This window comes from Centruroides sculpturatus, unplaced genomic scaffold (assembly GCF_000671375.1).
Source record: "Centruroides sculpturatus isolate CEXI.00-Female unplaced genomic scaffold, Cexi_2.0 scaffold2010, whole genome shotgun sequence".
In the NCBI taxonomy this organism is placed as follows: Eukaryota; Metazoa; Arthropoda; class Arachnida; order Scorpiones; family Buthidae; genus Centruroides; species Centruroides sculpturatus.
In genome coordinates, this window is record NW_019386153.1 from 62,681 (window position 1) to 86,073 (window position 23,393).

Sequence of the window (23,393 nt, forward strand, 5' to 3'; positions counted from 1 at the left end):
GCATAACCCATGACCAGTTAGTGTCCAATGATTTTATCGACTGGTGGGCCAAAATATTTCATAAACTTTTATTTACTATTTAATTTACTTTCACTTTTTAAACGTGTTCGAAATACGTTCTTACGAGATAAAAATAGCACACATCTCACAATAGATGCAATATATAACAATGTTAACTATCAAATGAACCTTTTATCAAATCACGCGAATGATCTAGTTATTGACTAGAGATTAAAAAATAAGATAACGATTCACATATTTTTTTAATATATACTTTAATTAATCAATTAGAATTATTATATTAACCACTAATTAAAATTTCGATATATTAATTCTATTAATTCGAATTTTTAATATTTATTTTTATAAACAATAAGTACAGTAATACTATTTCTGTGGCAAATTTTCTATGTAATTATCCCAATTTCGCGATAATATTCTTGCTCAATATTATATATTATCGATACAAAATATTTTATTAGGAGATATAACAGACCCTTGTCACACTTCTTTTTTTTATGGAAGATAGGCCTATATTATTAAATGAATTTTTAAAATAAAAATAAACCAAGTTATTTAAAATTATTGTAGAAAAATCGAATGTATATTATTGTGGCATCGTCACAATGCCGGACTGCAATTTTTAATCATATTTTAATTTAAAAATTACCCCACTTCCGGTCAGAACCGGAAGTTCATGCTTAGCTTGCGATATCCGGTCTCGATTTTCATCTAAATCCTTTCTTGTGATTAACGAACGACGGACGGACGGACAGACGGACTATAGTGGTAATGTATAGGTCTGTAATTTAAAAATTGCAGCCCAATAAGAACTGCTTTTATATCCTGTGTAGTTCTTATTTGCCGGATTTTTTTAGAAGGAAACACTGTTTAACAAAAGAAATTATGCGATAAAATAAATTTTAACAATAGAAAATTAATATACTATAAAAAAAACTGAGAAATTTCGACTGTTTCTTTATGTTTTGATGGTCTTAACTCCAGTTAGATTTCATTCTTAACGGACATTTTTCTCAGAGCACCAAGAGGTTCCTTTATTGTATTTATCGTGGGTTCGGCCAGGCTCACAGTGGGGTCGATCTGGTGGTGTGGGAAGGAGCCTGACGTATCTGGGAAAAATTCCAGGGGGTTTCCGACCGCCAGGATTCGATTCCGGGTGTCCTACAGTGGTAGGCAAACACCTTAATCTTATCCATATAACGGACATCGATCACCTTTAATCAGATAAATCCAATAAATATAAGTACATTTTCACATTTATATTTCTATTTCAATTGTTTTTAGACAAAAAATTTAAGATTTTTCAAAGCCCAATTGATATGTATGACACATTTAGGCTATATATTACACGCGTGTAACTAGTTTCAGGCTCTGTACTTACGTAAGCGAAAGAATTTGAGATGGGAATTATTTTTAAAAATTTCAAAATGATCGATGATGATATATTAACTTGATAAATAATTAAATATTCAAATTCTTTTTAATTAATTAATAAAAAACAGCATTGTAATTTATTCCCGCTTAAATCATTTGAATATTTTCATATATATATCAATGAATGTTTGAAAGTTTACCCTGAATTACCTGCTTAAAATGAAGGGAATTTCAGATGTAAATATTAATTAATAAATATATTTTCAGCTTTAAAAAGTTCTTTCCGTGCAGAATTGAAAATTAATTAAGAGCTGTACTTAATAAAAATTAAAGCGTTTTTTTTCCTCTAGTTAATTAACGCTTAAAGTTAATTAATATTTAAAAAAACTCAATAAATTTAAATAATTTTCGCAGAAAATTCATAAGCGAGTTTCCCCCCAAAAAAGAAGAATTTGTTGGCATCAGTGAAACTAAAAATTACAAAGGAAAACGAATTGTCATCACTAAACAAAACCGAAATTTAAATTAATTATTAGCAATTTTTTTTTATAATTTTAAATTTTTCTTAAATTCAATAAATAGCTTTACGTCATTTTTATAAATTTATAATAGAAAATATGATAATACGATTATTTGAAAGTCAAATGACACGGTTAAGTAAGCAATATCTTATCATTTGGCATATGATATCCTCTGGTAAATATCACGTGTTCCTTAAACGAAAATACTTTTACAAGTTTATTTTCTTCAGTATTTAAATAATTAATATTAGAATTTTAATTGCAATTAACTAGCTTTTATATGAGTAACATTTCATTAAATCTCATTCTTCTATGAAAATGTTTTAATTACTGTTAAACGACGTAAATTATTACCAATTTTATTAATTACTAATCCTTGCCCAACACTGGCCTAGTGGATAAAACCACTGAACAGTAGTTTGTGTGGGTTCTTGCCTCATCAAAGGACTATCCACGTGGAGTTTTCCAGGTTTCCTTCACGTTAGTAACATCCAAATAGAGGTCATTTCTATTAAAAGTTCTTCCGGGAGGCATCCCCTCGACACATCGTCCTTGTGTCAGTTGACATATACAAACAAACAGTTATTAATCTTTATTTTAATATCATTTTACAAGTTTGGCTTTGAAAAATAATGTAGGCCTATATACAGTAATTTCTCTGCAGACACTAATATTGTACAGGCCGTGGTTATAGTGTGTTTAAAAAATTAATAAAAGGGCCCGCTTTATCCCGTGCCTTCGTAGAAGTTCTCGATTGCCCTGGCTAAGTAGTCTATAAGATAATTTAATGGCTGTTATTGTTATTACGAGGAACTGTTTAGATAATCGCGTGGCAGAAAGTATCTCAATCGCGCCTCTAATGTGGATCCTCTTAATGGAAACGCACTCGTTTCCATGCTGCCATACAAGCGGCATCACTATAGTACATATTTAAAAACATTAAAATAAATTTATGATTTATAATTAACACTTCTATTATATTATAACTTATTATAGAATTTGATACACATACGTACAAAGGTTATCTTACATAATGAATTATCACACCAAGTGACAATCTAACCATTCTAAAATTCTTTAAATTGTGTACAGTAGAGTAATAAAGAAAGAAGGGACTGTTGCGAAAGGGAGTTGAAGTAATTCGATCAAAAGTAGTCGTTGTTCACCTCCTGGGTGAGAGGATGTCAACGACTACTAATAAATATTGGTCTAATATTAATATTTGAAAAGTGATTCGTGTTGGATAGGTTGTTATGGTCTCACATGTAATCAAAGTTACTAACCTTAATGTTCGAAAGNTTTTAAAAGCAAAAATTAATATAAAATCGATCATATTTTTAAAGATTAAGTACATAGTTCAACATGATAATTCCGGAACGATTAGATAAATCTTATCCAGAATCACATGACAGATGACTAGCAGAATTACCCTTCCATTGTAAATAAATACGGCGAAGAATCGAAAATTAATCAGTTGGAGTACATCCATCGCAGAAAAGATCAAAGTGAGTGTTTTTCATTTCTATCTCTTTTACTTTTGTGAAATTAAAGGTAAACTCTGTCAGGTATACCTTTACAGCCTGTTAAGGTATACCTGACAGAGTTTTAAGGTTACCTGACAGAGTGTTAAGGTATACCTTAAGAGGCTGTTAAGGTATACCTTAACAGCCTGTTAAGGTATACCTTAACAGCCTGTTAAGGTATACCTGTCAGGTACACACGTACCTGTATACGCGCCAGATACACTGTACTCTGCTTAAGTAAACTTCAATTGAATATACAATGATCAAATTCTTCTTCACAGATGAAAGCAATCGCCTTCATCTGCCTTTTTGTCGTCGTTGCTGCAAGAAAACTTCCTTTCAACCCAGACTACGACAAGAACTGGGAAACATTTAAGGTATTTAGCTTCACTTTATTAATGTTAACACGTCGTGTTGGCTCCTATAATTCTAGAAAACTTAATAATGTATTATAATTTCTTTAACTGTAGGCGAAATTCAATAAGAATTACGAAAGAAATGAAGAATTCGCTAGACGACTGGTGTGGGAAGAGAATTTGGCAGCTATTATAAAACATAACATAGAATACGATTTAGGTTTGCACACATTTACGAGAGGGCTTAATGAATATTCCGATTTGGTAGGTAGAACAATTATAATTAGAATAAACGTTACACTAAACTTTTTAGTGTAAGATGCATGATAGATGATTATGACGTGATACTTTATAGACCCGCCAAGAGTTCGTAAAGATAATGAATGGAGTGAAAAGAGGAGCGAACAGCACTGCAAAGCCTGTATACACTTTCACACGCCTTTCTAATGTACTTTTGCCCGATACAGTTGATTGGAGAAAAGAAGGAATGGTTACAGGAGTCAAAAACCAGGTATAGAAGAGTTTACTTAATGATTTTCAATTAATTAAACTAATTTTATAATGTTTAACTATTAGCAACAATGTGGTTCTTGTTGGGCTTTCTCGACCACCGGATCTTTAGAAGGGCAACACAAAAAGAAAACTGGTGAACTGGTTTCCTTGAGTGAACAGAATTTGGTAGACTGTTCTGGTAAGGAAGGTAAGGTTAATTTAATATATTTCTTCAATACTGTACCATAAATAAAATTATTTTAAAATCTTAGATTTCTCGCTTTGTTGCTAATTTTTCGCCAATTACTGTGATTTTATTATAATTATAAAACTTATAATATTATACAGTAGACAAAGTTTAATATCAGGAATTACTATACTAGTAATAGTACTGTATTAGAATATGAAACAATGTTGCTAATTTTTCTTTTTATATTATAAATATTCAGGTAATATGGGATGCGAGGGTGGATTGATGGACAATGGATTCGAATACATAAAAATAAACAGAGGCATCGACACCGAAAAATCTTATCCATACGAAGCTATTGTAAGAATCTTCGGATCTTTATGAAGTATTAATGGTATTTTTTGTATAATTAATTTAATTTAATCTCCATTAGGACGACACGTGCAGGTTTAAACGTTCGACTGTGGGTGCTACTTGTACCGGTTACGTGGATATCCCCAGTGGTGACGAAGACGCTTTAAAACAAGCTGTAGCAACCATTGGTCCAATTTCAGTAGCCATAGATGCCAGTCAAGATTCTTTCCAAGATTACCAGTAAATATATATAATTTTAACAGAATATTTTAATTTTCATTCTTGGCATTGGCACTCTCGGCATATCATTCCTATTAATGAATAACCGCACATTTATTAATTCTACTTCAATTATTTATAACAGAGATGGCGTTTATTACGAAAAGTATTGCAGCACAGAAGAGTTAGACCACGGAGTTCTGGTAGTTGGATACGGAACAACCGACGACGGACAAGATTATTGGCTGGTTAAGAACAGGTAAGATGAAAATTACTGTTTAAAAATGAAAATTTGCATGATTTTAAAACATAATTTTTAATTTTATTGTAGTTGGGGTACGAGTTGGGGTATTAACGGATACATCAAGATGGCCAGGAATCACAACAATCAATGCGGTATTGCCACTCAAGCCAGCTATCCTCTAGTGTAAAAAGTCTAATTTAAACATTTGATAGGCGAATATTTTTTATATTATAACTTTTTGTATAAAATAATGCTTGTAATACTACTTAATAGCTAAAAAACCGGCATGGATTAAAAAATAAAAGAACTGTTTATTGTGAAACGAATTTTACCACTTGTATAATCTATAGGCAAATGTAAATTATGTATATTAATTATAGATAATGTACTTGTACACTATTTATATGATTATTTAAAATAAATATATACGGTTGTTTATTAAAAGGGCTACCGTTTCCTCTACATTATCATATATTTTATATAATTCTCCTATGGAAGAATCCTAAAATATGCAATCGAAATCATTGAAGTTTTTTGGTTTTACTATTAAATAACGGTAATAAATAGAAATAAAATTGCTCGATTATATTTAAAACGGTTAATTACAATACAAAAGAGAAGTGTAAAATTAGCGGTGCCCGCCGAGGGGAAAGAATAATTTGGTAGGTAATGATTGTATTGTCGGACGGGTTAGCGCTTTGTGACGAATGAAAATAGGATTGTTTGATTCCCCCATCTTTCCTTTCGGTTCGTATGTACTATTATTTGTACTCTAACGGTATCCTCGGTCCCATTCAAATTACATGTTATTGTATTGGTTTGCGTTCGTTGTCCCGTGCATGTGTTTAGTGCATCCGGTTAATATGTCACTGTAGGTTTTTTCTTAATAGGTCTCTCTTCCGTTTCAGAAAATGGAAAATTATCTTCATTTGTCATACATCCGGTTCAAATGCTTACACGTGTAAAAAAACACACTTCCTCGTCTACTCTAATTATTAAATTACTAAAAATCTTGTTTCCCATTATAATAATATAAATACAGATATAATTACTTTGAAGATTTTGATGAAATAATTAAAATAATATTTATTTATTTTTTTCTTTNCACCGTATTTAAAATAGATTTATATTTGTATTCGAAATTTATTTTAAAAGTAATATATCACTACGTACGAAACTTTAAATATTAAACACAAATATTTTTCAGAAAGCTCAAATAAAAAAGACATTAGCGTGGTCAGAATTTACTTGAAGTAAATTCAAGTTCTCTGCCTCAAGTAAATTCTGGCTACTCTAATTTTCATTTGTATACAGTTCGAACCTCCAAACAACGACCACCTCCGAACGACGGTCACGTTCCTGTCTGTAGCCGTTCTTCGGGGGTTGATGATTGATTGATAAGCGAAATTTAAAAAAAAAAAAAACTTCTCTATCAAAGAATAATTTGAAGTACGTTTTGAAGAAATTTATAATGAGAAACCTGTCTAAAACAGTTTCACAGTAAATGGAAAACTTACCTAAACGAACCTTTACCTTTTCACATTTAGTATAATTCGTTACGTAGAAAGGACAAGAATACAGTAAGACCTGTGTAAACCGGAATCGCACAGTACCTGGTATCTTTTCCGTTTTAAACAGGTTTTTTTTGTTGAATTTGTTATCCAGAAGCTAATTTATTGTCTCGATTTTCTAACTGCCAGGTTGTGAAAGCATTATTTATTATTTATTTATTTATTTTTCAGGTGGCCTTCGAAGATTTCCATCCATTTCCAAGAAGATCTGACTTAGCGACTAAACAAACTTATTATGCAAAACTGTTAAAAGATAGCTCGAAAAAAAGAGAAAGGAGGAGAAAATCCTTTGCAGATATGGTATAATTAAGCATAAAATTAGTGTGTTTACCATTTAAAAAATTAAATAAGTAAGTAATTTAATTAGTATAATTGTTTTTTTAAGCTTCCTGAAATGATGATCGATTGGAAATTAAGTGCGACCAGCAGGCCTTGCATCGATTGTGCTACCGTATACGATAACAGTTAGGTTAATTGCAATTTTGTATAAATATTTGTGTGTTTAGAACACAGAAATATTGCTAAAATTTCGTATTTTTCTACGTCCAGACAAACTGTGGTTGGCGTATTGTCACACCAACGGTTCTCAGATTGTTAAAATCAATGCGGAAGATTGCATCATGTATAAATTAAACATAGAGGTAAAGGGGCGATTTTATTATTAATTATTCTTCTAACCGAATAAATATTTAAAAAATGTGATATTTTAGTGTGAATCCCGCATTATATGTATGCACTCTGCAACATCGGACATCTTGCTTCTGGGTACAGTCTCGAGCGTGGTACAGATGTACGATAACAAAAATGGGTTAGTATTTGTGTAAACCCGTGTAAAATTTAATCACTTCTAATTATATGCCAAGGAATTATGTGTAAAAATAAAAGAAATTTTTCTAATTTTATAGGAGATTATTATCGGAAGTGAAATTAAATGATTCCGTCCTTTGTTTACACTACCAAAATAAAGAGGAAGTTAATGTAATATATGCGGGCCTCGCCGACGGTACGTTAGGTGTGATCGAGGTAAATTGCTTAATTTGAGTAAATTAAATTTTTAATAAAGATTATTTTATGGCACTCGTTCTCTCGAGTGCCGTAAAATAGTCAATATCTGTAATTTTTGTTTTATTATTTAATTAAAATTTGCCATATTGGATAGACTTATACAGTACTTCTACAATATTAGATAATTTGAGTTTAAATTTGATCTAATTTAAGAATGAAAAAATAAAAATGATGCCCACGTCTGGCCGAGCTGGCACCACTAGGTCGTGGGTTCGCATCAATCCTGGCTGACCACGTAGAGTTTAACGGGTGTTTTCACGTGCGTAACACCTAAATAGGGTCCAGTTTCTATAGAAAGTGCTGACGGAAGGCTTCCCCCCTTGACAGATAGCCAACGTGTCGCGTTGCCTCATCCCTATTCACATATAAATAGATAATGAAATTAATAGTCGCTTAGATATATTTATTAAAGAAAATAGATGTTTAGAATTTAACAAATAATTTTTTATATTATTTTTTCTTCCCATTTGCAGAATATTTATGAAACAGGGAAGAAGAAAGAAGTATTTTACATAAGTATAGGTTCTAGTCCCGTTTCGTGTCTCTTGGAATTAGACTGGAGACTTTTATGTGCGTGTGGAAATCGTATATTCATCCTCAATTCCAGGTTATTTTATTATTAATAATAACTATTAAAAATTGCAATATTGAAGAATATTAATTGCATAATTAAATCGCCGCATACTTATTATTTCAAACGCAGAACGTTGGATACTTTGAACCAATTACAAATTACATGCAATGATATGGATCACATTTCGAATTTAGTGTGGAATGGGGATAACATTTGGACTTCAGTCAGAGGATCCTCCATATTGCACGTTTGGGACTCTCATACACTAGCGTGCAAACTTATCTTTGACGTCAAACATAATCGGCCCACGTGTCACTCTTCTAAGGTAAGTGCATGTTTAATGCTACGTTATTTAATTCTTTTCCTTTGAATATTTAAAAAATTATTTACAAGTTTAGAAATTTTAGGATGACGATTCGTTTCTTCAGCCCACGCATATAAATGCCATTCTTCCTATCGATAATGGGGTCATTGTTGGCACTTCTGATGGATCGTTATTAATATATGACGTAGAGAAGAAAATGTCGCGAAGTATTAGTTACACAGGATCCTCAATTTACGAATCGGTTGGAGAAAACATTGAGGTTTGTCCGTAAATTAAATACTTAGTTGGCTTTCAGTAAGGGAATTTCTATTGAATGGCGAATTAATTTGCATTTAGGAGGAGGCAGGACCTCTAGATAGACCCGAAAATTTTAGAATTACAAGTGAAATTTCGTTGCCTTTCGACGTAACCGAAAATGATATCGATCAAGAATTAACGATTACTCTGCAACCAAGAGGTGAATCAGCTCCTCCACGATTAGGAGAGGGTCTGCAAACATCTCGAGAGCTCTCAGAAAATTCTCTAATCTTAGAATTAGAAAATTACAAAAATAAACCGAGGCAATTAGATGATGCGGAAAATAAAAGCATTTCCTCAGTCAATTTGCGTCAAGGGTGCGGATTTTATGCGGTTCGAGACAATAAAACTGATCTAGCGGAATGTAAATCGCTTTCGTTAGCAAACAAAAGCGATCTTGTAAGTCCTAGTTTAGGTTTATAAAGGTTTATAAAATGACAGAAGGAATATAAAATGCCATTATTTTCATTTTTCTGCAGGTAATTGAAGGAAAAGAGATAAGCTTTCAGCCTGCTAATTTAACTCCAGCAGTCAGTTTGGTTTCGTTTAATAGCATTGATTATCTCTATTGTCTCGAACTTGTAATAAAGGAGAAAATTAAAATTGGAGATAAACCGATTAAATGCCTTCTGGACGTCAAGTAAGGATCCAAATTTTAAAATATAATTATCTAATTTTTAAACTTTTTATTCGCTTATTTCCTTTGGTTTAGATGCAACAACGAAGTAAATTTTATATCGTGTGCTGGTCTTTACGGAGAGGAGGATGCAGTGATGAAGTGGAGCAGAGAAGGAAAGGTAATTTTTTTAGTTTGGTTTTTCTCTTCCTTCAACTTGTTTATTTTGTGCTTATCTCTTATCTTCTCAGATGCTGTGGACAGGCAAACAAATATTAGACATTTGTCCAATTACACCCAAGCAATCTTCGCTTTCAGATCAGAAAATGTTCAGCAACAGTATGGTGGGTGCAGCTGGTTCATCTTTTATAAAAACCAGGAAAAAGTCGATGGCCGAGAAAATCGAATTAAGCGGAATCAACAAAGTACAAACGTTGTTTTCAAGTTACCTGGAAAATAAAAAATAGAATATAAATATATATATTAAACATTTATGTATCTTGTTAAAGTGAGAGAGAAAGGAACAAAATTGAAATAAAAAATTTAATCGGTTTTAAATTATTAATTCATTCAGAAAAGAATTCTTTTTGTGGAGTTAAATGTAATAATTTAGTGTTTAAAAAGTTTCAAACATTTATTTTTAATATTTATTATTTTAAATTACGGTAAAACCACTGATTATAAAATAATTTAATGTAAAATAAAGAAGTTTCAAAGATAAATTGTGGATTTATTGATTAACAGGGACCTTTCCCATTTAGGAAAAAAAAATTTTCTCTCTACGCCATTCAGTATTATTTATATTACACACGTGCAACGGCCTCCTACATAATTTTTGAAAATGTCTACCCTAAATTTGTTTGAGGGGAAAAAAATATGTCAAATCTCTAATATATTTTTTATATTTGCAGAGTTTTATCCACCACGAAGAGGTCGATACTGATTCCATTGTGAAGCCTGGTGTAGTGTATAGCACGGTGTACGCTACACCATGCTTTACAATGGGATCAGTATACATTAATTAACACATATCCATAGATTTTACAAAGAAAACTACAAGAAAAATCAATTTTTTAAAATTTAGTTTCGTGATTTTGTCCGATATCAAAATGAAACATAAATAAATCGAAATATTTCGAGGATTAGATTATTTGTATAAGGCAAAACACACGTGGGCGATCTACCAAGTGAGGAATGCTTCCTCTCTGTGGGCCTTTTTTGACACCATAGGAAGAAGGCCGCTATTTATGCCCTCTTCTATGGGACCCTATTTAGTTGTTACTAACGTGAAGAAAGTCCATGTGTTGGCCAGGCATAACCCATGACCAGTTAGTGTCCAATGATTTTATCGACTGGTGGGCCAAAATATTTCATAAACTTTTATTTACTATTTAATTTACTTTCACTTTTTAAACGTGTTCGAAATACGTTCTTACGAGATAAAAATAGCACACATCTCACAATAGATGCAATATATAACAATGTTAACTATCAAATGAACCTTTTATCAAATCACGCGAATGATCTAGTTATTGACTAGAGATTAAAAAATAAGATAACGATTCACATATTTTTTTAATATATACTTTAATTAATCAATTAGAATTATTATATTAACCACTAATTAAAATTTCGATATATTAATTCTATTAATTCGAATTTTTAATATTTATTTTTATAAACAATAAGTACAGTAATACTATTTCTGTGGCAAATTTTCTATGTAATTATCCCAATTTCGCGATAATATTCTTGCTCAATATTATATATTATCGATACAAAATATTTTATTAGGAGATATAACAGACCCTTGTCACACTTCTTTTTTTTATGGAAGATAGGCCTATATTATTAAATGAATTTTTAAAATAAAAATAAACCAAGTTATTTAAAATTATTGTAGAAAAATCGAATGTATATTATTGTGGCATCGTCACAATGCCGGACTGCAATTTTTAATCATATTTTAATTTAAAAATTACCCCACTTCCGGTCAGAACCGGAAGTTCATGCTTAGCTTGCGATATCCGGTCTCGATTTTCATCTAAATCCTTTCTTGTGATTAACGAACGACGGACGGACGGACAGACGGACTATAGTGGTAATGTATAGGTCTGTAATTTAAAAATTGCAGCCCAATAAGAACTGCTTTTATATCCTGTGTAGTTCTTATTTGCCGGATTTTTTTAGAAGGAAACACTGTTTAACAAAAGAAATTATGCGATAAAATAAATTTTAACAATAGAAAATTAATATACTATAAAAAAAACTGAGAAATTTCGACTGTTTCTTTATGTTTTGATGGTCTTAACTCCAGTTAGATTTCATTCTTAACGGACATTTTTCTCAGAGCACCAAGAGGTTCCTTTATTGTATTTATCGTGGGTTCGGCCAGGCTCACAGTGGGGTCGATCTGGTGGTGTGGGAAGGAGCCTGACGTATCTGGGAAAAATTCCAGGGGGTTTCCGACCGCCAGGATTCGATTCCGGGTGTCCTACAGTGGTAGGCAAACACCTTAATCTTATCCATATAACGGACATCGATCACCTTTAATCAGATAAATCCAATAAATATAAGTACATTTTCACATTTATATTTCTATTTCAATTGTTTTTAGACAAAAAATTTAAGATTTTTCAAAGCCCAATTGATATGTATGACACATTTAGGCTATATATTACACGCGTGTAACTAGTTTCAGGCTCTGTACTTACGTAAGCGAAAGAATTTGAGATGGGAATTATTTTTAAAAATTTCAAAATGATCGATGATGATATATTAACTTGATAAATAATTAAATATTCAAATTCTTTTTAATTAATTAATAAAAAACAGCATTGTAATTTATTCCCGCTTAAATCATTTGAATATTTTCATATATATATCAATGAATGTTTGAAAGTTTACCCTGAATTACCTGCTTAAAATGAAGGGAATTTCAGATGTAAATATTAATTAATAAATATATTTTCAGCTTTAAAAAGTTCTTTCCGTGCAGAATTGAAAATTAATTAAGAGCTGTACTTAATAAAAATTAAAGCGTTTTTTTTCCTCTAGTTAATTAACGCTTAAAGTTAATTAATATTTAAAAAAACTCAATAAATTTAAATAATTTTCGCAGAAAATTCATAAGCGAGTTTCCCCCCAAAAAAGAAGAATTTGTTGGCATCAGTGAAACTAAAAATTACAAAGGAAAACGAATTGTCATCACTAAACAAAACCGAAATTTAAATTAATTATTAGCAATTTTTTTTTATAATTTTAAATTTTTCTTAAATTCAATAAATAGCTTTACGTCATTTTTATAAATTTATAATAGAAAATATGATAATACGATTATTTGAAAGTCAAATGACACGGTTAAGTAAGCAATATCTTATCATTTGGCATATGATATCCTCTGGTAAATATCACGTGTTCCTTAAACGAAAATACTTTTACAAGTTTATTTTCTTCAGTATTTAAATAATTAATATTAGAATTTTAATTGCAATTAACTAGCTTTTATATGAGTAACATTTCATTAAATCTCATTCTTCTATGAAAATGTTTTAATTACTGTTAAACGACGTAAATTATTACCAATTTTATTAATTACTAATCCTTGCCCAACACTGGCCTAGTGGATAAAACCACTGAACAGTAGTTTGTGTGGGTTCTTGCCTCATCAAAGGACTATCCACGTGGAGTTTTCCAGGTTTCCTTCACGTTAGTAACATCCAAATAGAGGTCATTTCTATTAAAAGTTCTTCCGGGAGGCATCCCCTCGACACATCGTCCTTGTGTCAGTTGACATATACAAACAAACAGTTATTAATCTTTATTTTAATATCATTTTACAAGTTTGGCTTTGAAAAATAATGTAGGCCTATATACAGTAATTTCTCTGCAGACACTAATATTGTACAGGCCGTGGTTATAGTGTGTTTAAAAAATTAATAAAAATATTGAAAAATATATTTTTATATAATAGAACGTTTTAAAAGCAAAAATTAATATAAAATCGATCATATTTTTAAAGATTAAGTACATAGTTCAACATGATAATTCCGGAACGATTAGATAAATCTTATCCAGAATCACATGACAGATGACTAGCAGAATTACCCTTCCATTGTAAATAAATACGGCGAAGAATCGAAAATTAATCAGTTGGAGTACATCCATCGCAGAAAAGATCAAAGTGAGTGTTTTTCATTTCTATCTCTTTTACTTTTGTGAAATTAAAGGTAAACTCTGTCAGGTATACCTTTACAGCCTGTTAAGGTATACCTGACAGAGTTTTAAGGTTACCTGACAGAGTGTTAAGGTATACCTTAAGAGGCTGTTAAGGTATACCTTAACAGCCTGTTAAGGTATACCTGTCAGGTACACACGTACCTGTATACGCGCCAGATACACTGTACTCTGCTTAAGTAAACTTCAATTGAATATACAATGATCAAATTCTTCTTCACAGATGAAAGCAATCGCCTTCATCTGCCTTTTTGTCGTCGTTGCTGCAAGAAAACTTCCTTTCAACCCAGACTACGACAAGAACTGGGAAACATTTAAGGTATTTAGCTTCACTTTATTAATGTTAACACGTCGTGTTGGCTCCTATAATTCTAGAAAACTTAATAATGTATTATAATTTCTTTAACTGTAGGCGAAATTCAATAAGAATTACGAAAGAAATGAAGAATTCGCTAGACGACTGGTGTGGGAAGAGAATTTGGCAGCTATTATAAAACATAACATAGAATACGATTTAGGTTTGCACACATTTACGAGAGGGCTTAATGAATATTCCGATTTGGTAGGTAGAACAATTATAATTAGAATAAACGTTACACTAAACTTTTTAGTGTAAGATGCATGATAGATGATTATGACGTGATACTTTATAGACCCGCCAAGAGTTCGTAAAGATAATGAATGGAGTGAAAAGAGGAGCGAACAGCACTGCAAAGCCTGTATACACTTTCACACGCCTTTCTAATGTACTTTTGCCCGATACAGTTGATTGGAGAAAAGAAGGAATGGTTACAGGAGTCAAAAACCAGGTATAGAAGAGTTTACTTAATGATTTTCAATTAATTAAACTAATTTTATAATGTTTAACTATTAGCAACAATGTGGTTCTTGTTGGGCTTTCTCGACCACCGGATCTTTAGAAGGGCAACACAAAAAGAAAACTGGTGAACTGGTTTCCTTGAGTGAACAGAATTTGGTAGACTGTTCTGGTAAGGAAGGTAAGGTTAATTTAATATATTTCTTCAATACTGTACCATAAATAAAATTATTTTAAAATCTTAGATTTCTCGCTTTGTTGCTAATTTTTCGCCAATTACTGTGATTTTATTATAATTATAAAACTTATAATATTATACAGTAGACAAAGTTTAATATCAGGAATTACTATACTAGTAATAGTACTGTATTAGAATATGAAACAATGTTGCTAATTTTTCTTTTTATATTATAAATATTCAGGTAATATGGGATGCGAGGGTGGATTGATGGACAATGGATTCGAATACATAAAAATAAACAGAGGCATCGACACCGAAAAATCTTATCCATACGAAGCTATTGTAAGAATCTTCGGATCTTTATGAAGTATTAATGGTATTTTTTGTATAATTAATTTAATTTAATCTCCATTAGGACGACACGTGCAGGTTTAAACGTTCGACTGTGGGTGCTACTTGTACCGGTTACGTGGATATCCCCAGTGGTGACGAAGACGCTTTAAAACAAGCTGTAGCAACCATTGGTCCAATTTCAGTAGCCATAGATGCCAGTCAAGATTCTTTCCAAGATTACCAGTAAATATATATAATTTTAACAGAATATTTTAATTTTCATTCTTGGCATTGGCACTCTCGGCATATCATTCCTATTAATGAATAACCGCACATTTATTAATTCTACTTCAATTATTTATAACAGAGATGGCGTTTATTACGAAAAGTATTGCAGCACAGAAGAGTTAGACCACGGAGTTCTGGTAGTTGGATACGGAACAACCGACGACGGACAAGATTATTGGCTGGTTAAGAACAGGTAAGATGAAAATTACTGTTTAAAAATGAAAATTTGCATGATTTTAAAACATAATTTTTAATTTTATTGTAGTTGGGGTACGAGTTGGGGTATTAACGGATACATCAAGATGGCCAGGAATCACAACAATCAATGCGGTATTGCCACTCAAGCCAGCTATCCTCTAGTGTAAAAAGTCTAATTTAAACATTTGATAGGCGAATATATTTTATATTATAACTTTTTGTATAAAATAATGCTTGTAATACTACTTAATAGCTAAAAAACCGGCATGGATTAAAAAATAAAAGAACTGTTTATTGTGAAACGAATTTTACCACTTGTATAATCTATAGGCAAATGTAAATTATGTATATTAATTATAGATAATGTACTTGTACACTATTTATATGATTATTTAAAATAAATATATACGGTTGTTTATTAAAAGGGCTACCGTTTCCTCTACATTATCATATATTTTATATAATTCTCCTATGGAAGAATCCTAAAATATGCAATCGAAATCATTGAAGTTTTTTGGTTTTACTATTAAATAACGGTAATAAATAGAAATAAAATTGCTCGATTATATTTAAAACGGTTAATTACAATACAAAAGAGAAGTGTAAAATTAGCGGTGCCCGCCGAGGGGAAAGAATAATTTGGTAGGTAATGATTGTATTGTCGGACGGGTTAGCGCTTTGTGACGAATGAAAATAGGATTGTTTGATTCCCCCATCTTTCCTTTCGGTTCGTATGTACTATTATTTGTACTCTAACGGTATCCTCGGTCCCATTCAAATTACATGTTATTGTATTGGTTTGCGTTCGTTGTCCCGTGCATGTGTTTAGTGCATCCGGTTAATATGTCACTGTAGGTTTTTTCTTAATAGGTCTCTCTTCCGTTTCAGAAAATGGAAAATTATCTTCATTTGTCATACATCCGGTTCAAATGCTTACACGTGTAAAAAAACACACTTCCTCGTCTACTCTAATTATTAAATTACTAAAAATCTTGTTTCCCATTATAATAATATAAATACAGATATAATTACTTTGAAGATTTTGATGAAATAATTAAAATAATATTTATTTATTTTTTTCTTTATTAATTTCTTTTCTAAGAAAATATTTTAAGAAATAAAGAAATTGTAAATTGTAATAATTAATATAATGATAACTTATAATTATAATAGAAAAAAGGGACAATAATTCATAATTTAAAATTAATAATAGATGAAAATTTAAAATAATTCCACGTCATTTTAAACTTTCTCTTTCACTTCTAATTAATTTTGAGTTTGACTTTCACTTCTAATTAATTAATTAATTAATTAAAACTAATTTTGATACAGTCTAAAAATTAATTGTAACTGCAATGTCCCCCTCAAAAATATATGTTACATCTCTTGATTATTAATAACTTCTATCTTTATTTTCTTAATTTTAATTTAATGAATTTATGTAAAATTGAAATCTAACTTATAAAATTATTAAATTAGAATAAAGAATAAAATAAAAATAAAATAAAGTTTTATTTATTTATTCTGAAAGACATATATTTTAATTAATTCAATTTTAATACAGTTGTATATTATACTGTGTTTTATTTCGGATATAATAGACAACAGTTAATACAGCACCCCACGTCTTGTATGTCACACGGAGTGAGTGGAAGAGTGGTATCATTTTTCTGTATTAAACATTATATTTCAGGAGCCAAAAATAATTTCACACTCGATCCCGGACTGTAGCGTATTCAATAGTTTTGTGGAGGGAAACCTGGACCAAACTATTGAATGTGTAAATCTGTCCCCGTCCATAATTTAAACATAGTGAAAAGCATACATGTATGAAGTGAGACGGCTTACGGTACATTCTCTGAATAGAAAAGGGAATTCATACTTAGAAATAGACTTGTAGTAAATGCATTAAAAACCGAGAAACTGCATACAAATCTATTTCTATAAAGATTTTGAAGTTTTATGACCGCGAAAATAAAATATTTAAATAAATTATCACGTTATAAAGAGAAATATAGCATAATAAAACATAAAAATATTCGAAAAGTTTAAAAAATTTGGATACGTCTTTTATTATTCGAATAAATTTGCCCATTTAAAAATCTCACTCTAAACATATCGCACATATTTATTTTAACGTAAAAAAACATACAATAATATGCGTAATTTAAGCTTTTGCACTAAATTATGCACTAATTAATTTATGCATAAAAATGAAATGTTTCCATTGATTCGAATATGTAAGAAACTGAGTAAATGCTGAAAGTGCACAGTTCCCAACTGAAGATCCACAGGACAACACGCATTGGTAATTCATGCGTGATAACATTCTTGGCACGCTACTTGGAATGTCACCGGTCATCCAAATTGCAGGGATTGTTTACATAAACTCTATTCTTTAGAAGAGATGTTTTGCATAAACTCTATATATTCTTAAACGAATAACTCCAAAGAGCGATAAAACCTGTGTAAAACGAAATCGCACTGTAAACCGATGTATTTTCCGGTTTAGCAGGTTTCCGTTCGGAATAGGTTCTTTTTAACTTAGAAAATCTCTTCGTTTCGAAGAATTTTTTCCGTTTACGCAAGTTTCCGTTTTACACAGGTTTCACTGTATAAGCTAATTCCGAGGTGATTACGTTGACAATTCTGTATATCAATTATAATAATAACTTCTATACTAATTTTATAGGCAATAATTCTAATTGAAATTATAATATTAACATGCTCAATAAAAGCTACGTATAAATTCCACCTTTATTTTGTGTTCTTAATTATAAACGATTAAAACAACACTGACTAAAATTAAAATATGTCAACGCTATTGTAAATCATAACCGAGAAGTGCCCAAAATATAATAATTTATATTTAAAATTTGAATTGAAAAAACTACAGTCGACCCCCCTATAATTACGGTCCCTATAGTTACGATTCCTATAAAACTACGAAAAAATTGCTACCGGTATCCGTAAAAAATAGTAAAAATTCCCTATAAACACCTCAAACGTCATCGGGCAGCCGAACTACTTTCCCGCCGTCCGTAGCGCCACGCTACGGAGAGATTTCTATCGTCTGGACAGTATTATATAAATTATATATAAATTAGGTACTGTACATATAATTATATATTAATTATATATAAATTAGGTACTGTATATATAATTATATATTAACTTATTGTAACTTTGTTATAATTAAATATATAATTTCCGCCGTCTAGCGTGGCGCCACGCTACGGAGATTTTTACGCTAACTATCGTCTGTCAGTATGTAAATTAGGTACCGTAAGTCTAATACAGTACTGTAATTTTATACATTTCTTGTGAAAGAAACATTTCTTATTCAACGGCGATTAAAATTATTTATATTAATGATGTCTCCGAAGTTCTACGAAGTTTTCACAGAAAAATAAGTTGTTAGAAATCGGCCGCTCTTTGCTGAGCTGTTCCGCGACGAAAACAATGTTGAGCAATGGCAATGTCGAATGGTGACACTCGGTAAGTAATCCTACAATTTTTTGTTTATAGCGTAGTTTATACGGATTATTCCCAAAAAATATATACGTATTTTGGAAATGTTGAGTCGGATTAGTCTAGAATCGATTAATTTTATGGAAGAAAATCTTTCAAACAGCCGTAGTCCGTAAACTTGACACGTGTCGGGTTGTGATTGGAAGGATTCGTAAGAAAGCGGATTCCTAGAGAATGGAACATATCTCTATCTTATAGGGGGGTCGACTGTATATTACATCTTATTCCAAATTCGTGCTGCCATCTGTTATCGAATATTGGAAATTCTATTATTGTAGTTGTGTTGTTTAACACAACTATAATAATAGAATTTCCAATATTTGTTTAATAATATATGCGATTTGGAAGGTAAAATAAATAGGCCAATAACTTATTTAGTTGATAAACATGCTTTATTAGGTGCATTCATTTTGTCACAATGGTGCACACTCTTATTACACACTTTTACGTCAATTTGACGTCATTCCTGTAGTTTATTGTAATGGAATAATGTAAAATGACGTCATTGCTGTACTTTATTATAACAGAAAAGTGTGAAATGGCGTCAAATGGGCCTATAAGTTTACAACATTCTGACAAAAAGAATGCATCTTACATGAAAATAAAAGCTTTATTTCGATAAATTCTTGATAATTTTCACTTTCTGATTTGCTTGTATAATAAACAATTGGTTCTCCAACAAATTATTCTTCACAAAAATACAAAAAAGTGTAATACAAGTAGAGTCTTTGTTGTTACAAAAGTTAAATAATGATATATTGTTGTAAACAATTAAGAAATATTGAAATATTATTTAAATATTTCGATGGAATTGATAGTTTTGATTTGCTTAAAATAACTAAGAATAGGATCTTAGAGTGATGAAAAAAGTTTTAAAATGGAGGAAGGCTGAACTTGTATATTCATACAAATTCGTTGCGTATACAACAGATAACTCTTCCCGAACACTAGAGTACAATACTATGATAAGTTAAGTTCTTACTTTGACCGACTGAAGCAGAATCGAGATCTCCTACGTACAGATATTTGATTTTCTAAAAATTTCTGCAATAGAAAATACCAGCGCTTATGTATGTTCCTCATCTTGTAATGACCGAATCAGATGACAGGAAAAGCTGTGATTCTCCTGTCATCTGAACTTTATGATACACAGCGACTCTTGTTGGAGCTCTTCTTAAAACTTTTTTCATTTTGAAATACATATATTTGTTTGGAACATTTTGCACGAGCTGATTTACATACCAAATTAAAGGCGTGTGCTATGCTTGAATTGTGATTCGAGTTGACAAACATTGGTTTTAAACTCCTGAAAGCTGAGATCATGTAAGGTGCTTGATCTCTTAGGATAGCCTGTGCATTTTGATATTTAATGCCATCCGGCCTCAGTTTTATATAGGCATCATTAAATGCATGCATTACGTAGGAATTATCACACTTTTTACTTATGTATATTTTTAGGAGCATTGCATCTATCGATTTGCCTGTTACTGAAAGGTCACTAAAATATTCAAAACGAACCGTTTCATGTCACCGATTGTTTTGTCCACAAGAAACAAAACAAGATTATCTTTAATAATATTTTTTATATTACAGTACCGATTTTTTTGTTTCTTTCATCGGTTGAACATAACATTTTCTTGAAGTATTTCCATTGGGAATGGCTTTGTGAGTTCATCTCTCCAAAAACTTTTTCAAACTTAATTAGAGGAATCCCAGAATAAAAGAAAGCTATTGTTAAAAATGAAAACAATTCGTTTCTGTAAGCAGCACTATTATTACTTTCTGTCATGGATTTTGAAATAAAGGTTTGTTTTTTTTTCTTGGTTTTTTTGCTTTGATATCTTTCCGTTTGGTCAAAATAAGCTTTTAAAGACGTTTCGACTAGTGTTTTCGTCAATAATCGTCGTCACGTCACAAATATTACTTCTCAAGATAGTTCCACGAGTAACAATACCTTCTTCGACAAATCCTGCAGCTGGTTTTCTTAAATCTTCCTTCCTGCTAACTACTTTCGGCATTTCTTAAAAGAAATATTTTGCAATTAAATCAGTCAACATTTGAGACTAGGCTAGGAGAAAGCACAAATATCACTTTGGTCACGTACAAAATGCGACAACTCTTAAGCTGCTTTACTTTGAAGCAGTTTAGAAATTGTCCATAAATTATATAACGCGTTTTTAAGGAAATTTTGATTCTTTCCCTCCTGATAACCCTCTCCACTTATTTCCTAACATTTCAATTCCCCGAGAAGTATAAGAAAAAAAATCAATTATTAGACAGTGACGATGCGTGTCGGAAACCATCATTGCCAAAATGGACTACAAATGTAGTATTTACTTTATAATTTGCAATGCAAACAAAAAGTAAGACGCTATTATTAAAGTAGTTCAACTAGGTTCAAAACGCGTGGACCTGGCAATCCTGATCCCGAGAAATACTGCAAGTTCAAAAGAGGCTGACAATATTCGCCATTATTGAACATTGAACAACTTCGTCGATCACTGTTTTCGACGTAGTGACCCGCACGTACTCTCTTCCAAATAAACATCCCTACGAACAGTTGACATTTATGTTTAGATTGTATTGTTCATTCACGGTTAGCAGCCAATTCCAACGCTTCTCGTGCCACAGGTGTAACTTAAATGTAAAGTTTCTTCGTCTACTTTTCAAATCGAATATAACGACATTGAATATTTGATCATATTTGGGTATAAAGGCATGTAGTAAGTTGCGTCATCAAGGTGACTAATCATCGATGATATTTAGCAGAACGAAACTATCTTTGTTATTGTTTTATTAGTAACATAAGATTTTTTTTGCTTTATCTCTAATACTTCAAAACAAAAATTTTTTTTATCATAGGAATCACAGTCATGTGAATGCAAAAATATTTCTAAAGACGAACTACGAGTAACGGTTCAATACGAGTTTTCAGAAAAGTAATGTTGATAATTTGCAAGATGATGTATGCATGTTCTAAATGTATCGATTAAATTTACTTTAATAATCGAAATAAAATTTATATGTTTTAACGTGATAACGAGTTTATTCCTCGTTTATATTTAACTTAAAATTTACTATGTTAAATACTGTAATTTATAATTGTTTGAATACAGATTTGACTAATAGTTTCCAATCTTCTTGGACTTATGTCACACTATTATTCAATATTAAGGAGCCGGCTAACAGGTCGATCGCAAAGCTAATTTTGGTAGAAGTCAGTTTCGAAATATTGTTCATGTTGCCATCAATATTAATGGTTAAAAGTTTTTGCAGAAAATCTATTCAATATAAATTGATCAAATTACTCTTCACAGATGTAAGCAATCGCATTTGTTTGTCTGTTCGTCGTTACAATGGCAGGACAGCTTCTTTTCAATCCAGACTACGACAAAATTTGGAAAATATTTAAGGTTTTCAAATCTATTTATTAATTATTCGCAACAATATTAAGCAGTTTATCATCATTTCACAAATACTAATAACGTTTTATCACTTTATTAACTTTAATTAAAGACAGAATTTAATAAAAATTACGAGAAAAACAGGGAACTCTCCAGACGACTAATCTGGGAAAAATTTTGGCAGCCATTATAAAACGTAACGTTGAATACGATTTATAATTTCACTCATTTACAACGGGACTTAACAATTATTCTGATGTGGTACTAAATACAACGATCTTAAACAGTTTTAAGGTAAGTTGTCTTGTTGATGAGAATGATTTTATATCTTTAGACTCACCAACAGTTCGTACAGATAATGAAAAGAGAATTGGCTAGTACTACAAAACTCAGGGCCGGATCATCGCATAGACAAATGAGACAAATGTCTACGGCCCGGTTTTTAGAAGGGCCCGGTCAAACTCTATTTTGAAAAGTTTTGTAATACTGTAGTTTACTTTTCTGTTGGATAACTGCATATAATAAACAAATAAACAAAATTATATATTACTTTTTATATGATTATTGTGAATTGTAAAATCTAAAGAAAATGTGTTCTTATGTGTATTTACTGTTGTATATTAAATATTTTTTATTAATAAAAATTTAAGATTTGTTTTAGTT

At 31.0% G+C, this 23,393-nt stretch overlaps 1 protein-coding gene across 1 annotated transcript; it reads left to right on the forward strand.

Annotated features, from left to right (window-relative positions):
* The first annotated feature begins 3,280 nt into the window (after nt 1-3,280).
* Nucleotides 3,281-16,242, forward strand: LOC111613832. Its single transcript, XM_023355183.1, has 31 exons — nt 3,281-3,421; nt 3,721-3,816; nt 3,910-4,059; nt 4,151-4,306; nt 4,372-4,495; nt 4,737-4,837; nt 4,911-5,071; nt 5,196-5,309; nt 5,382-5,478; nt 7,037-7,165; nt 7,251-7,316; nt 7,372-7,506; nt 7,576-7,673; nt 7,771-7,888; nt 8,404-8,537; nt 8,634-8,829; nt 8,912-9,088; nt 9,166-9,525; nt 9,606-9,766; nt 9,839-9,923; nt 9,994-10,167; nt 10,654-10,752; nt 13,878-13,925; nt 14,202-14,297; nt 14,391-14,540; nt 14,632-14,787; nt 14,853-14,976; nt 15,218-15,318; nt 15,392-15,552; nt 15,677-15,790; nt 15,863-16,242. Exons 2-31 carry the CDS (start codon nt 3,721-3,723, stop codon nt 15,960-15,962), a joined length of 3,981 nt encoding a protein of 1,326 aa, XP_023210951.1. The 5' UTR covers nt 3,281-3,421; the 3' UTR covers nt 15,963-16,242.
* The last annotated feature ends 7,151 nt before the right edge of the window (nt 16,243-23,393 follow it).

Excerpts from the sequence above, each read along its gene's own strand:
- LOC111613832 (XM_023355183.1), top strand. The coding sequence starts at position 3,721 with ATGAAAGCAATCGCCTTCATCTGCCTTTTTGTCGTCGTTGCTGCAAGA. Across the intron at positions 5,310-5,381 it reads TATTGGCTGGTTAAGAACAG|TTGGGGTACGAGTTGGGGTA; the intron begins GTAAGATGAAAA and ends ATTTTATTGTAG. Across the intron at positions 9,767-9,838 it reads AAATGCCTTCTGGACGTCAA|ATGCAACAACGAAGTAAATT; the intron begins GTAAGGATCCAA and ends CCTTTGGTTTAG.